Here is a 15,623-nt window from a genome sequence, read left to right as displayed (position 1 = left end):
AAGGAGGAGAAAAGAGACAATTACAGCAGTGGGAAAATACTTCATTAAAGGTGAACAGGCAGTGGAAACAGTATGGAGAGAAAAAAGGAACTGTAAAGGATACCAGTAAAGGTGATACTATAATGGAGAATAAGGAAATGGCAGATTTGCTAAATTGGTACTTCGTATCCATTTTTACAGTAGAGGAAGAGGACAAGATGCCAGTGGTACAAGGGAACCTAAAAATAAGTCAAGAGAAGGACCATATTGGATTTAATGCAAGTAAAAAAGTAATGGAGAAATAAAGGGAGTTAAGATAGACAAATGTCCAGGAACTGATGGATTTTTAAAATATTAGTTCATGGGATGTGGGCGTCGCTGGCAATGCCAGCATTTATTGCCCATCCCTAGTTGCCCTTGAGAAGGTGGCGGTGAGCCGCCTTCTTGAACTGCTGCAGTCCGTGTGGTGAAGGTACTCCCAACAGTGCCGTTAGGGAGGGAGTTCCAGGATTTTGACCCAGCGACGATGAAGGAATGGAGATATACTTCCAAGTCAGGATGGTGTGTGACTTGTAGGGGAACTTGGAGGTGGTGGTGTTTCCACCCAAGCGTATTGAAAGAAGCAGGTGGGGAAATTACAGATACATTAGTCATAATTCTCCAAAGCTCTCTAGATTGGGGAATTGTGCCTTTATATTGGAATATTGCAAATTATTTAAACCATTTAAGAAAGGGGGGAGGAAGAAACCAGGAAACTCAGACCCGTCAGTTTGACATCAGTTGTGGAGAAGTTACTGGAATCAATGTCAGGGATAGAGTGACAGAGCTTTTGAACAATTATGAACTGATTAAAGAGAGTCAGCATGTATTTGTGAAGGGTAGGTTATGTCTGACTAATCTAGTTGAATTTTTTAAGGAGGTCATCAACAGGGTGATAGGGAGTGTCTGTGGATGTTGTCTACGTGGACTTCTAAAAGCCATTTGATAAGGTTCCACAGAAGAGATTAGCAAAATTAAAAGTGCACGGAATTGGAAGTAACCTTGTTACACGAGTTGCTATTTGGTTGGGAGGCAGGAGACAGAGTGTAGGGATTAAAGGGAACGTACTCGGATTGGTGGGTTGTAACAAGTGTTGCTCCCCAGGGATGTCTATTGAGGCCTCCACTTTTTACCATGTTTTTCAATGACTTGGATGAGGAAAGAGAGAGTTGTATATCCAAGTTTGCAGATAACACTTAGGTGGCACAGTAAATTGCACATATGGGAGCAGGAAGTTAAAAAGGGACATAGACAGACTAAGTGAGTGAGCAAAACTATGTCAGATGGAGTTCAATGTGTGAAAGTGCAAGGTCATCCACTCTGGAGCCAAGAAAGACAAATCTGAATATTTTCTGAATGGCAAGAAACTAGAAACTGTGGAGGAGCAAAGGGATTTGGGTATCCAGATACACAAACCATTAAAAGCTAGTGCACAGGTACAAAAAGTAATCAATAATTGATGGAATGTTGCCTTTTACCTCAAGGGGGATGGAATACAAAGGGAAGTAGGTTATGCTTCAGTTGTAGAGGCTTCGACACACCCGATCTGGAGTACTGCACTCCGTTATAGGCACCAAGCCTCAGGAAGGATGTTTATGGCCGTGGAGGGGGTGCAGCACATGTCCACCAGAATTATACCAGACCTTAAAGGGTTACATTATGGAGAGAGTTTGCATAAACTTGGCTTATATTCCCTTGACTTGAGAAGGCTGAGGGGTGATCTAATCGAGGTGTTTAAAATGATAAATAGTTTGATAGAGTAGATACAAAGCAGTTATTTCGTCTGGTGGAAGAATCTAAAACAAGGGTAAATAATCTTAAAATTGGAGCTAAGCCGTTCAAGAGTGAAATCAGGAGGCATTTGTCACACAAGGGTTAGTGAAAATCTGGAATTCTCTCCTACAAAAGGCTGAGGTGCTGAGTAAACTGAAATTTTCACAACCAAGATCGACATACTTTTATTAGGGAAGGGTATTAAGGGGAATGGATCAAAAGTTGGGTAAATGAAGTTGAGATACAGATCAGCCATGATCTCATAGAATCATAGAAAGTTACAGCACGGAAGGAGGCCATTTCGGCCCATCGTCTCTGCGCCAGCCAACAAAGAGCTATCCAGCTTAATCCCACTTCCCAGCTCTTGGTCCGTAGCCCTGCAGGTTGGAGCATCCCAAGTGCACATCTAAGTACTTCTTAAATGTGGTGAGGATTTCTGCCTCTACCACCCTTTCAGGCAGTGAGTTCCAGACCCCCACAACCCTCTGGGTGAAGAAATTTCCCCTCAAATCCCCTCTAAACCTTCCCCCAATTACTTTAAATCTACTCCCGGCAACATCCTTGTAAATCTCCTCTGTACCCTCTCTAGTACAATCACATCTTTCCTGTAATGTGGTGACCAGAACTGCACGCAGTACTCTAGCTGATGCCTAACTAGTGTTTTATACAGTTGAAGCATAACCCCCCTGCTCTTGTATTCTATGCCACGGCTAATAAAGGCAAGCAGTCCGTATGCCTTCTTAACCACCTTATCTACTTGGCCTGCTACCTTCAGGGATCTGTGGACATGCACTCCAAGGTCCCTTTGTTCCTCTACACTACTCAGTGTCCTACCATTTAATGTGTATTCCCTTTCCTTGTTAGCCCTCCCCAAATGCATTACCTCACACTTCTCCAGATTGAATTCCATTTGTCACTGCTCTGCCCACCTGACCAATTTATTGATATCTTCCTGCAGTCTGCAGCTTCCTCCTTCAGTATCAACCACACAGCCGATTTTAGTGTCACCTGCAAACTTCTTAATCAGACCCCCTATATTCAAGTCAAGATTGTTGATATGTACCACAAAAAGCAAGGGACCTAGTACTGAGCCCTGCGGAATCCCACTGGAAACAGCCTTTCAGTCACAAAAACACCCATCAACCATTACCCTCTGCTCCCCGTCTCCGAGCCAGTTTTGAATCCAACTTGACACTTTGCCCTGGATCCCATGGGCTTTTAACTTCGTGACCAGTCTGCCATGTGGAACCTTATCAAAAGCTTTCCTAAAGTCCATATACACTACATCAAATGCACTACCCTCATCTACCCTCGTTACCGCCTCAAAAAATTCAATCAAGTTTGTCAGACATGACCTTCCCGTAACAAATCAGTGCTGACTATCTTTGATTAATCAGTGTCTTTCTAAATGAAGATTTATCCTGTCCTTCAGAATTCTTTCCAATAATTTTCCCAACACAGAGGTTAGGGTGACTGGCCTGTAATTACTCGGTCTATCCTTTTCTCCCTTTTTAAACAAGGGTACCACATTAGCAGTCCTCCAGCACCACATCTGAAGCCAGGGAGGATTGAAAAATGATGGTCAGGGCCTCTGCTATTTCCTCTTTTGCTTTGCTTAACAGCCTGGGATACATTTCATCCAGGCCTGGGGATTTATCCACTTTTAAAGCTGCTAAACCCCTTAATACTTCCTATCTCACTATGTTTATTTCATCTAATATTTCACACTCCTCCCCCGATAGCAACATCTGCTTCGCCCCTCTCCTTTGTGAAAACAGACGCGAAGTATTCATTAAGAACCCTACCGACGTCTCCTGCCTCCGCACAAAGATTACCTTAATGATCTCTAATAGGCCCTGCCCTTTCTTTAGTTATCCTCTTACTCTTAATATATTTATAAAACATCTTTGGGGTTTCCTTGATTTTACTTGCCAAGAATTTTTCATGCTCTCTCTTTACTATCCTAATATCATTTTTAATTGCACCCCTGCACGTCTCTCAAGATTCTGGAGTATTTAGCCCTCGGTATCTGTCACACACCTCCCTTTTTTTCTTTATCCCACACTGCATGTCTCTAGACATCCAGGGGGCTCTAGATTTGTTAGTCCCACCTTTTTTCTTTAAGGGCACATGTTTGGTCTAAACCCTCCGGATCTCGTCCTTGAATGCCTCCCACTGCTCCGACACTGATTTACCTTCAAGTAGCTGTTTCCAGTCCATTATGGCTAAATCCCCTCTGAGCTTAGCAAAATTTGCTTTTCCCCAATTTAGAATTTTTATTCCTGGTCCATCCTTGTCCTTTTCCATAACTACCTTAAATCTAACAGTATTATGGTCACTAGCACCAAAATGCTCCTCCACTGATATGCCTTCTACCTGCCCAGCTTCATTCCCTAAAACTAAGTCCAGAACTGCCCCCTCCCTTGTTGGGCTTGCTACATACTGGCTACAAAAGTTCTCCTGGATGCATTTTAGGAATTCCACACCCTCTATACCCTTCACACTAATTTTATCCCAGTTACTATTGGGGTAGTTGAAATCCCCTACTATTACTGCCCTATAGTTTTGGCACTTCAGAAATTTGTCTACATATTTGTTCTTCTATCTCCCTCTCACTGTTTGGGGGTCTGTAGTACACTCCCAGCAGTGTGATCGCCCATTTTTGTTTTTCAATTCAACCCATATGGCTTCATTTGATGATCACTCCAACATATCATCCCTCCTTACAGCTAATAGTTTCTTTAATCAATACCGCGACCCCCCCCTCCCTTTTTACCTCCCTCTCTATCCCGTCTGAAAATCCTGTAACCAGGAATGTTGAGCTGCCATACCTGCCCCTCTTTCAGCCACGTCTCTGTAATAGCTATAATATCATCGTCCCAAGCATCTACCTGTGCCCTCAGCTCATCTGCCTTGTTCGCTACACTCCTTGCTTTGAAGTATTTACCATTTAGTACAGGCAAACCTCCTTGTTGACTACTATCTAGCCCTTGATTCCTCTGTCCTTCCAATTTACTTTCTACATTTTTGTTTTTCAATTCCAATTTTTCTTCCCTCCCTATTGACTCTATACTTAGGCTCCCACCCCCCTGCCAAGCTAGTTTAAACCCTCCCCAACAGCACTAGCAAACTCTCCCGTGAGGATATTGGTCCCGTTCCCATTGAGGTGCAACCTGTCTGGGTTATAGAGATCCCACCTCCCCCAGAAACGGTTCCAATTCCTCAGGAATCTAAAGCCCTCCTTCCTACACCATCTCTCCAGCCACGCATTCATCTGCTCTATCTTCCTATTTCTGAACTCACTAGTACGTGGCACTAATCCAGAGATTACTACCTTTGAGGTCCTGCTTTTTAACCTCTTTCCCAGATCCCTAAACTCTGCCTGCAGGACCTCATCCCTCTTGCTACCTATGTCGTTGGTACCGATATGAACCACGACCTCTGGCTGTTAACCCTCCCCCCTCAGGATGCCCTGCAGCCGTTCAGTGACATCCTTGACCCTGGAACCAGGGAGTCACCATACCATCCTGGAGTCACATCTGCAGCCACATAAATGCCCGTCTGCTCCCCTAACTATTGAATCCCCCATCACTATTGCTCTCTCCTCTTTCCCCCACCTGTGTAGCTGAGCCTTCCATGGTGCTGTGGATTTGGCTCTGGCTGCACTCCCCAGAGGAACCAATGCCCTCACCAGTACTCAGCACCGAATACTGGTTGGTGAGCAAGATGGGCTCAGGGGACTCCTGCACGACCTGCCTGGTCCTCCTCTTCTGTCTGACGGTCACCCATTCCCTCTCTGCCTGCACACTCTTAAACTGCGGGGTGACCACCTCCCTAAATGTGCTATCCACGTAGCTCTCAGCCTCGTGGATGGAGAGCATCTAATTGAATGGCAGAACAGGCTCAAAGAGCAGAATGGACTACTCCTTTTCCTATGTTGCCAAGTATGGTAAGTGACCACCTAAGGAGCTATTGATAGGATAAGAAGGAAAGGTCATGTCTAAAATATTGGTGGTGAGGGAAAAACCTACTTGACCTCGTCCTCACCAATCTACCTGTCGCAGATGCATCTGTCCATGACCGTATTGGTAGCAGAGACCACCGCACAGTCATTGTGGAGACGAAGTCCCATCTTCACATCCTCCCTCGTGTTGTGTGTCACTACCACCATGCTAAATGGGATAGATTCAGAACAGATCTAGCAGCTCAAAACTGGGCACCCATGAGACACTGTGGGCTATCAGCAGAATTGTATTCCATCACAATCTGTAACCTCATGGCTTGGCATATCCTTCACTCTACCATTACCATCAAGCCAGGAGACCAACCCTGGTTCAATAAGGAGTGCAGAAGAGCATGCCAGGAACAGCACCAGGCGTACCTAAAAATGAGGTACCAAACTGGGGAAGCTGCAACACAGGACTACATGCATGCTAAAAATTGGAAGCAGCATACTATAGGCACAGCTAAGTGATCCAACAATCAATGGATCAGATCAAAGCTCTGCAGTCCTGCCACATCCAGTCGTGAACGGTGGTGGCCCATTAAACAACTAACAGGAGGAGGAGGCTCCACGAATGGACAAAAAAGCAGAATTCCAGAGGTGATGCGAGAGTGACTGCCCTAGACATCAAGGCAGCATTTGTCAGAGTGTGGCATCTAGGAGACCTAGTAAAATTGAAGTCAATGGGAATCGGGGGCAAAAACTGTCCACTGGCTGGAGTCATACCTAGCAAAAAGGAAGATGGTTGAAGGTCAATCATCACAGTCCCAGGACATCGCTGCAGGAGTTCCTCAGGGCAGTGTCCTAGGCCAAACCATCTTCAGCTGCTTCTTCAATGACCTTCCCTCCAACGTAAGGTCAGAAATGGGGATGTTCGCTGACGACTGCACAGTGTTCAGCGCCATTCACAACTCCTCAGATAATGCAGTCCATGCCAGCATGCAACAAGACCTGGACGACGTTCAGGCTTGAGCTGATAAGTGGCAGGTAACATTCATGCCATAGAAGTGCCAGGCAATGACTATCTCCAACAAGTGAGTGTGTAACCACCGCCCCTTGACATTCAACAGCATTACCATCGCCGAACCCCCCCAACATCATCATCCTGGGGGTCACCATTGACGAGAAACTTAACTGGACCAGCCACATATATACTGTGGCAACAAGAGCAGGGCAGAGGCTACGTATTCTGTGGCGAGTGTCTCACCTCCCGACTCCCCAAAGCCTTTCCACTGTCTACAAGGCACAAGTCAGGAGTGTGATGGAATACTCTCCACTTGTCTGGATGAGTGCAGCTCCAACAACACTCAAGAAGCTCGACACCATCCAGGACAAAGTAGCCCACTTGATTGGCACTCCCTCCACCACCGGTGTACCGTGGCTGCAGTGTGTACCATCTACAAGATGCACTGTAGCAACTCGCCAAGGCTTCTTCGGCAGCACCTCCCAAACCCGCAATCTCTTCCACCTAGAAGGGCAAGGGCAGCAGGCGCATGGGAACACCACCACCTCCAAGTCACACACCATCCTGACTTAGAAGTATATCGCTGATCCTTCATCTTCGTTGGGTCAAAATCCTGGAACTCCTTACCTAACAGCACTGTGGGAGTACCTTCACTACACGGACTGCAGCGGTTCAAGGCGGCGGCTCACCACCACCTTCTCAAGGGCAATTAGGGATGGGCAATAAATGCTGGCCTTGCCAGCGATGCCCACATCCCATAAACAAATAAAAAAAATGCAAGCAACTGAGAACACAACCTTTTTTGCCATGGAAAAATAAAACTGTGGTGTTATAGCACAAGTCCTGGGGCTTTATCCAATGAGGAAGCAGGAAACCATGTGTGGCACTGCTTATCTGCAACATCATGACAACATTTTTATGCATATTAATGGCACCTAGTCCCCAGATCCAGATCAAACTGGGCTTTACTCCTAGTATGTGGAGAAAGCTTAAATGACGAATACACATACCTGATGTGCTTGAAACAAAATCCTTGACTTGTTTAGCTTTTGTTGTAACCTATATTAAAAGAATATACAGTTGTTTACTTCTCACCAAACATTTAATTAGAATCCATCACACATTAAAAAAAAGTATTCCATAGAAATAAAAATAACACGTATAATTTAACTAAACTAAATCTCCAGTAACTATTTCTCCCACCCCCACCACCTCCTTTGCTGAAGAAACTGACTGTGATTCCACAGGTGCTTGGTGTTCTCCAGTACATTGTCCAAGTTGTCATACTTCATGAAGCCTCGACAGCAACCATTGGCAAGCCACTCAATGATGGGGAGCAGAACAGCTGAGCAAGAAGGAGTCACTTGATAGCAATTAGGAGTGGAAACCATGGCTGATTTCCCCCTTACCATTTGTCCCAGAGGCCAACTGTAGCTCCACTATTGTTTCCCTGGGTGAAATCAGCATTGACTGGTAATCAAACCTGGGGCCTTCTGGTCTGTTTGACTTGGTGCTATGACGCTAACCACTAAGCCATCAGGGGAGCTAATTCAATGAAAAATGTTACCAGTTGTAGTACGTAACGAGATTTCAGCCATTTGAAATCACAAGTTTGTCAAAGTTACAAAAAGCGACAAACTACTTCAATTTTAAATGTATTTTATGTTTTCATCTTGTGAATTTTATTTGTCAACCAGACTGTTATTCTCCCACATCCAATGCCCCCACCCAAGTTCACACAGGCACTTGACCTCTTCAGACCCAATTCACAGACACTGTAACCCATCCAACTCTCCACCCTTCCAGACACATTGGTCTGGAATTTCATGGATCCCATTTATGCTGCAATTATACCATTTTTTGCTGATGGGAACTTACGCCCAAATGTTCTGCAGAGCTCATTTGTCTACGGCATCCTGGCGGACTCTGAGCTCAGCTTCAAACCCAACATCCTGTCCATCACCAAGACCACTTATTCCACCTTCACAACACTGCCCACTACTGTCCTTCTTCTGCTGAAACCCTTATACAGGCCTTTGTCACCTCCAAACTTGAGTAGTCTAAGTCTCTCCTTACCATCATCCCTCTAAACCCCAGCTTGTCCAAAACTCTGCCACATGTATCCAGTCCTACATTAAGCCCCATTTGGCCATCATCCTGTTCTCGCTCATGTGCACTGGCACCCCATCCCCAGTATTCAATTCAAAATTATTTTCCTCTTCCATAGATCCCTCAGACTGAGATGAGGAGGAATTTCTTCAGAGAGGGTTCTGAATCTTTGGAATTCTCTACCTCAAAGGGCTGTGGCTGCTAAGTCTTTGAGTATATTCAAGGCTGAGATAGATAGATTTTTGAACTCTAGGGGAATCAAGGGATATGTGGATCGAGCGGGAAAACTGAGTTGAGGTCGAAGATCAGCCATGATCTTATTGAATGGTGGAGCAGGCTTGAAGGGCCGTATAGTATGGCCTAATCCTGCTCCTAATTCTTATGTTTTAATATTCATTGCCTGGTCACACTCCATCTCTGCATTTTCCTCCAACTCTACATCCCCTCCCAAATGCTGCAATCCTTTGTTTCCAATATTTTGCGCATTCCTCCATCCTTTTTCCACCACTGGTGACAGCTTTCAGTCACCTCTATCCTATTTTCTGGAATGCCCTCCTAAACCCCTCTATCTCTATCTTTTAAAAGCCATCTTCACACCCCATTTCTTTAATCTAGCCTTTCAGTCACCCCTTCTAATATCTCTCTTCCTGACTCTGGCCATTTCCCCTATGCCTACTTGTGAAGCTCCGGGAGCGTTTTTTTACATACAAAAAGTGGTATATAAATTCAAGTTGTTATTGTCGTTGCTGCCTTCCCGTTCACCCCATCTTGCACACCCACCACCACCACCGCCCCACGACCCCCCCACCCCTCAAAGTAGCTCATACCGTAACCTGTGCCACTTAGTGATTCCTGCCCACCGAATGCAGAGGCCAAACCCCTTCTATTAGCAGTAGGTGCAGTGAAGAGAAGCTGAATTTTGTCAGGAAGACAGGTACACAAACTAGGCCCCCAAAGTGCTGTCCATCTGCATTAAACAGTGACAGCTGGCATGCAAGCTAAAAGTCCTTCCACTCCTGCAGGGCAAACTAGTGTTATGAAAAATGTTTAAAGTCATTGGCCCAGAACTTGGTGTCGGGGGCTTGCCGCGCGTGCAAGCCCCCGATCTGCACTCACCCTGCGCGCTGACATCTGAAGCCCGGGCCTGCTTGCATTTCCTGTGACAGGCCCGGTTCAGATGTCAGCACGCAGTGCTTACCTGATCCAGCGGCGTAGTTAGTGCGATGTGCCGGCTGGGATCAGGTGAGCACTGTACAACCAATCAGGGGAGGGGAAGGTTCATTCATGAGTTTGAGAGTAAGAACTGTCAAACTCATGAAAACTACGGGGGCCCAAAACACTATTTAAACTTTAAATAAAAATTTAAAAAACATCCCAATCATTAAATTAAGTATAAATAAGTTTTAAAAAATAATTTAAACAATCATTTTTTTTTTATTATAAATAAATTTTTAATAAAAAGGGTCTAAAACTAAACTTACCTTATTGTAGATTCTTTAAAATAATAAACCTGTGGAAATTTTTTTTCTAAATTACACCAAAACACCACTTACCTGTAAAAATAAATACTTACGTGTGCTTTTTACAAGCGTAAAGACCGGAGGCCTTGAGACATGCGCAAATCCCCCAAAACAGAGGAAATCCAAGACGCACGTGCTGCCCCCTACAGCGCACGCGCTAGCCTCTTCACCTCTTGGGTGAGAGAGGAAAGGAAATGCCGGTTTTCAGCGCATGCGCTGTGCATGCTGAAAACCAGCATTTCCTCCAGCCAGACGCGTGAGTACCCCTTCCGTACTCACGCGTTTGGTGAGGAATTACTGCCCCAATGTGTTACAGAAACATGCAAAAGTTAGATATAGATGATACATTACTCTTTAAATAATTTCTGTGATCACTGAGAAGCAGTAAGAACAATGTGACCTTTTCCAGTCTGTGTCAATATCAATCACTGACTGAAGGTGTAAATGTTAACCAAGTTTTTTTTGGTGGGGGGGGGGGGGGGTGGGGTGGAAATCGAGAGAGGGGGGGGGACATGCTTGTTTCACATGCTGCTAAAGTTTTAAAACTACCAAGTCCTGTTCTACCAAGTTTTCAAGTCTGAACAGCTTCGACAGCAATTTAAGCGAGACCATAAAATGCTTCACATTACAGTAAATTAAAGAAATACGCATAAATTCCTCCAATGTAAAACATTCAAAAATTTACAAAAATCTATGCAGCTGTCAAATAGTATATTTTTAAACCTCAACGGACACTGTACTCAGAAGATTAATTTTGAATGAGCTCCCTTTCTGTAAAACTGCAACATGACATTGATGAATGCACACTCTTTTTCTGCATTCCAACCTTATACTGGCCTATTTAGTCACCTTATCTTTTACAAAAAATCTGACACATAAAAGTCATTACAGAATGACTAACATAAAAAAGTGTCTAAAAAGCATTTACTGGTCAACTCTGCTTGTTAGTGATTTCTTTTTCTCCATACATACATCTATCGTGTTAATTCCAGTTAAATAACTCAGCAGTCCTAAGCTTGCCTGCAATTTTCTACGTCTTGTCAATCACTCAAGGTTCATTGACTATACTGTAGCTGTTAAATGATAACATTTTAGACAGTAATATTTTCTTTGATTCATGTGCTTTTATATGCATGTGAAAAGAAATCAGTGTTTTCCAACCTGTTCGGTACAAAGCCTGTTAATCATTTCCTCATTTTTTTTAAAGACACATGGGACAGCTTGTATAACTTCAGTCCTTTTGCCACATGCTGTCAGGCTCCACACTAATTAGAAAGGTCTGCTAACATCAGCCCACCTGTCTGTTGTTTTGTTTCCTACCTGAGTCTCTTATCCATATAGACAGTAAATCCCTTATCAGCTTGCTATCAAGGCCTGAATACAAGAGATTAGTGACCGCAGAGGGAAACGGAATCAGTTTACATGCTCAGAGTTGAATGAATGATATTACTTTACAAATAAGTCATTTAAGCTCTCCCTGCCTTTAATTTAGCACTCCGGTAGTTAATAATCACATTACGGTCTGGTCAGCCTGGCAGATAGTTAAATTCATGGTTTTTTTTCCTGAAGAATAATAGGTCAGATGTTTGTCACACACCACAGTACAAGCAATAGTGGGACAGGAACGAGAACTAAGCCTGAAGCTACAAACACAGCTCAGAAAATGGGTCAAAGAACAGATGTGGGAAGGCACAAAGAGAACGCTGGTACAGGTAACCAGGTCAGCCACTGGGAGCTCTGACTGGAGAAACAAACTGGTTTAAGTGAAAAGCTGATGAAAACAATCAAATGAATACCACACGTCAAAGCCACACTAAATGATTCATTATATTTCTGACATCTTTTACTTCATGTCTGAATACTAATTCTTTGTCAACAGCCTACACTACTAAATAGCTGGTCAAAGCTTTGGTAATTATGCTCATTAGAGTCATGGTTTGGATTAAACAACCAGTTGTAAGGTGAATGTTACAAATTAAACACATTTCTGGTATTTACACAACCAGATAAATAAAACTAGTACAAATATTTTACTACGGACTACAAATGAACTAGGCGAGTTGAGTGTTTTGATCTTTGTATCCTGTTGACTCCGAGCTGAGCTTTAAATCCCACATCCCCTCCAGCACCAAGAGCTCTGCTATACTGTCCCCCTCCACCCCAATTCAGCTCTTCCACAGCTAAAACCCTTAAATATACCTCCCACCTTTCACCCTCAAAACTCCACTGCACATATCCTGTACCACACTAAATCTCCCTTGTCCATCACCTCCATCTTCACTGACCTTATGCTGACAACCTATCCTCCAATACACTTAATTCAAAAATCCTTATCCTCATCTATAAATATGCTTGCTTCACCCTATCTCTGCACTCTGCTCCAGCCCTGTGTCCCATCTCAAATGATATGTTCCCTGACTCCAGCCTCCTTTGTACCCACTTTCCCTTCAACCCACCACTGATGGCAGAGCCTTCAGCATCTCAGACTTACTGGCACTGCCTCCCTAAGCCCCTCTGAACCTTCCTTCCTTCTTGAAATTCCTTATCTCTTCTTTCCTGGCTCTGCATCTATTTGCATTACTTTTTAATGAAGCTCCTTTGGACATTTTTGTTACATTAAATGTGCTATATAAATGCAATTTGTTGTTGAGGGAAGAAATAGACTGCTCGAGTAAAGTGGGCCATTTTTTCCTTCCAGGAAGCACTTTTGCATATCTAAAGTCTTTTCAGACAGTAGAATGTGTAATGGAGAAGTAAAATGGATAACAATCCATGCATAAATGTAATTATCCAGTTGTTTAGAAATAGTGAAAAGCAAGAATTAACTTCCAGCATCCAGTCTTTCCTCACGCTTTCAACTTTTTGGTCTTTCTCGATTTTATTAAAACCACTATAAATCAGTACTTCTCTGAACTTACCTCTTGTTGCTTCAAAGCTCCAAATACACTGCCTGCATACTCTTCCACCTCCCTATATTCTCACTGTGCCAAAATAAAAATTAACTTCGGTCTCCTACACTAAGCTTACTCTTTACCAAGCCCTCAAAACTGTGTTCTTCACCTCCCTCAATTTTTCCTTCTTCCAACAATTTTCAGGCTCCTAAAAACCAGCTTGGCACTGCCCAGTCACTGCTACTAAATCTACTGTGCCTTCTTTCCACTTTGTCATGCCTGCAAAATTAGTTTTGGCCCTTCAACAACAACAAACATAAGAGATTAGCGTGTAAAATTAAGACACATGGGATTGGGGGCAAGGTATTGACTTGGATAGAGAACTGGTTGTCAGACAGAAAGCAAAGAGTTGGAATAAACGGCTCTTTTTCCGAGTGGCAGGCAGTGACTAGTGGGGTATCGCAGGGATCGGTCCTTGGACCCCAGCTATTCACAATATATATTAATGATCTGGACGAGGGAACTAGATGTAATATCTCCAAGTTTGCAGACAACACAAAGCTGGGTGGGCGTGTGTGCTGTGAGGAGGATGCCGAGAAACTCCAGTATAATTTGGACAGGTTGAGTGAGTGGGCAGAAGCATGGCAGATGCAATATAACGTGGATAAATGCGAGGTTATCCACTTTGCTGTCAAAAACAAGGCGGCAGATTATTAGCTAAATGGCAATAGATTGGGAGAAGGGGAAGTGCAACGAGACCTGGGCATCCTTGTGCACCAGTCGCTGAAAGTAAGCATGCAGGTGCAGCAGGCGGTTAAGAAGGCAAATGGTATGTTGGCCTTCGTAGCAAGGGGGCTTGCGTACAGGAACAAGGATGTCTTGCTGCAGTTGTACAGGGCCTTGGTGAGGCCACATCTTAAGTATTGTGTGCAGTTTTGGTCACCTTTTCTGAGGAAGGATGTTCTTGCCATGGAAGGAGTGCAGCGAAGATTCACCAGACTGATGCCTGGGATGGCAGGAATGACGTATGAGGAGAGATTGGGTCAATTGGGCTTATACTCGCTGGAGTTTAGAAGAATGAGAGGGGATCTCATCGAAACTTATAAAATTCTAACAGGACTAGACAGACTAGATGCTGGATGTTCCCGATGGCCGGGGAGTCCAGAACCAGGGGTCACAGTCTAAGGATAAGGGGTAAGCCATTTAGGACAGAGATGAGGAGGAATTTCTTCACCCAGAGAGTGGTGAACCTGTGGAATTCTCTGCCAAAGAAGGCAGTAGAGGCCAATTCATTAAATATATTCAAGAAGGAGTTGGATATATTTCTTAAGGCTAAAGGGATCAAGGGATATGGAGAGAAGGCAGGAACAGGGTACTGAGTTTGGATGATCAGCCATGATCTCATTGAATGGCGGAGCAGGCTTGAGGGGGCGAATGGCCTACTCCTGCTCCTATCTTCTATGTTTCTATGTAACAACTTGCATTTGTATTGTGCCTTTAACGTAGCAAAACGTCCCAAGGTGCTTCACAGAAGAGGTAGGTTTTAAGGAACATCTTAAAAGAGTAGAGAGAGGTAGAGAGACAGAGGTTTAGGGCAGGAATTCCAGAGCTTAGACAGCTGAAGGCACGGCGCCAATGGTGGGGCAAGGAAATCAGGGATGCACAAGATGCCAGAATTGGAGGAACACAGAGTCCTCAGAGGACTGAGAGCCAATGTCGGTCAGCAAAACACAGGGTTGATGGGTGAATGGGACTTGGTGCATGTTGGGATACGGACAGCAGAGTTTTGGTTGCGCTGAAGTTGGAGAGGCTGGAAGATGGGAGGCTGGCCAGGAGAGCACTGGAATGGGAGTCTGGAGGTGACAAAATCATGGATGAGGGTTTCAACAGCAGATGGGCTGAGGCAAGGGCGGAGAGAGGTGATATTACGGAAGTGGAAGTAAGCAATCTTGGTGCTAGAGAGGATATGGGGTCGGTAGCTCATCCACTTTGATTTCTCAACAAGAAAACAAATTCTAGTCATACCAGTAGACTTCACAGTTTTAGAAAGATATGAAGTTTTCATTATTTAACTTAGTTAATTTATTCAGAGTACTACTACATTCAAAGTTAAGGTTCATTCATAACAAAAGTGGACCTGTTCTAACAAGCTTATCCACTAAGTAGCTGAACCATATAGACCTAGAACATCTATGGTTCAATCCCTGCTCTGTGATGAGTTAGATGATCTGAGCCAAGGTGGCAGTTAGGATACTGCTTCAGTCTCAGGACCCTTGATTGCAGGAAAGAAAAAAAATTCTCAACTTCAACTGCTAGCCGGCAACCCTGAAATGCACAATGGACAT

The 15,623-nt window shown here is 44.1% G+C and overlaps 1 protein-coding gene across 1 annotated transcript in view; it reads right to left on the bottom strand.

Annotated features, from left to right (window-relative positions):
* LOC147117116 (dnaJ homolog subfamily C member 1-like) overlaps positions 1 to 15,623 on the bottom strand; it is a 107,259-nt gene that overhangs the window by 24,643 nt on the left and 66,993 nt on the right. The window contains exon 3 of the mRNA XM_085987807.1: positions 7,769 to 7,817. Within this exon, the coding sequence (XP_085843933.1) occupies positions 7,769 to 7,817 (49 nt within the window). The remainder of the gene's footprint in view (positions 1 to 7,768; positions 7,818 to 15,623) is intronic.

This window comes from Somniosus microcephalus, chromosome 5 (assembly GCF_052327205.1).
Source record: "Somniosus microcephalus isolate GS21.2 chromosome 5, FLI_Smic_1.0, whole genome shotgun sequence".
Lineage (NCBI taxonomy): Eukaryota > Metazoa > Chordata > Chondrichthyes > Squaliformes > Somniosidae > Somniosus > Somniosus microcephalus.
The sequence above is the reverse complement of the archived record's forward strand: the minus strand, read 5'-3'. Positions and strand labels throughout refer to the sequence as shown.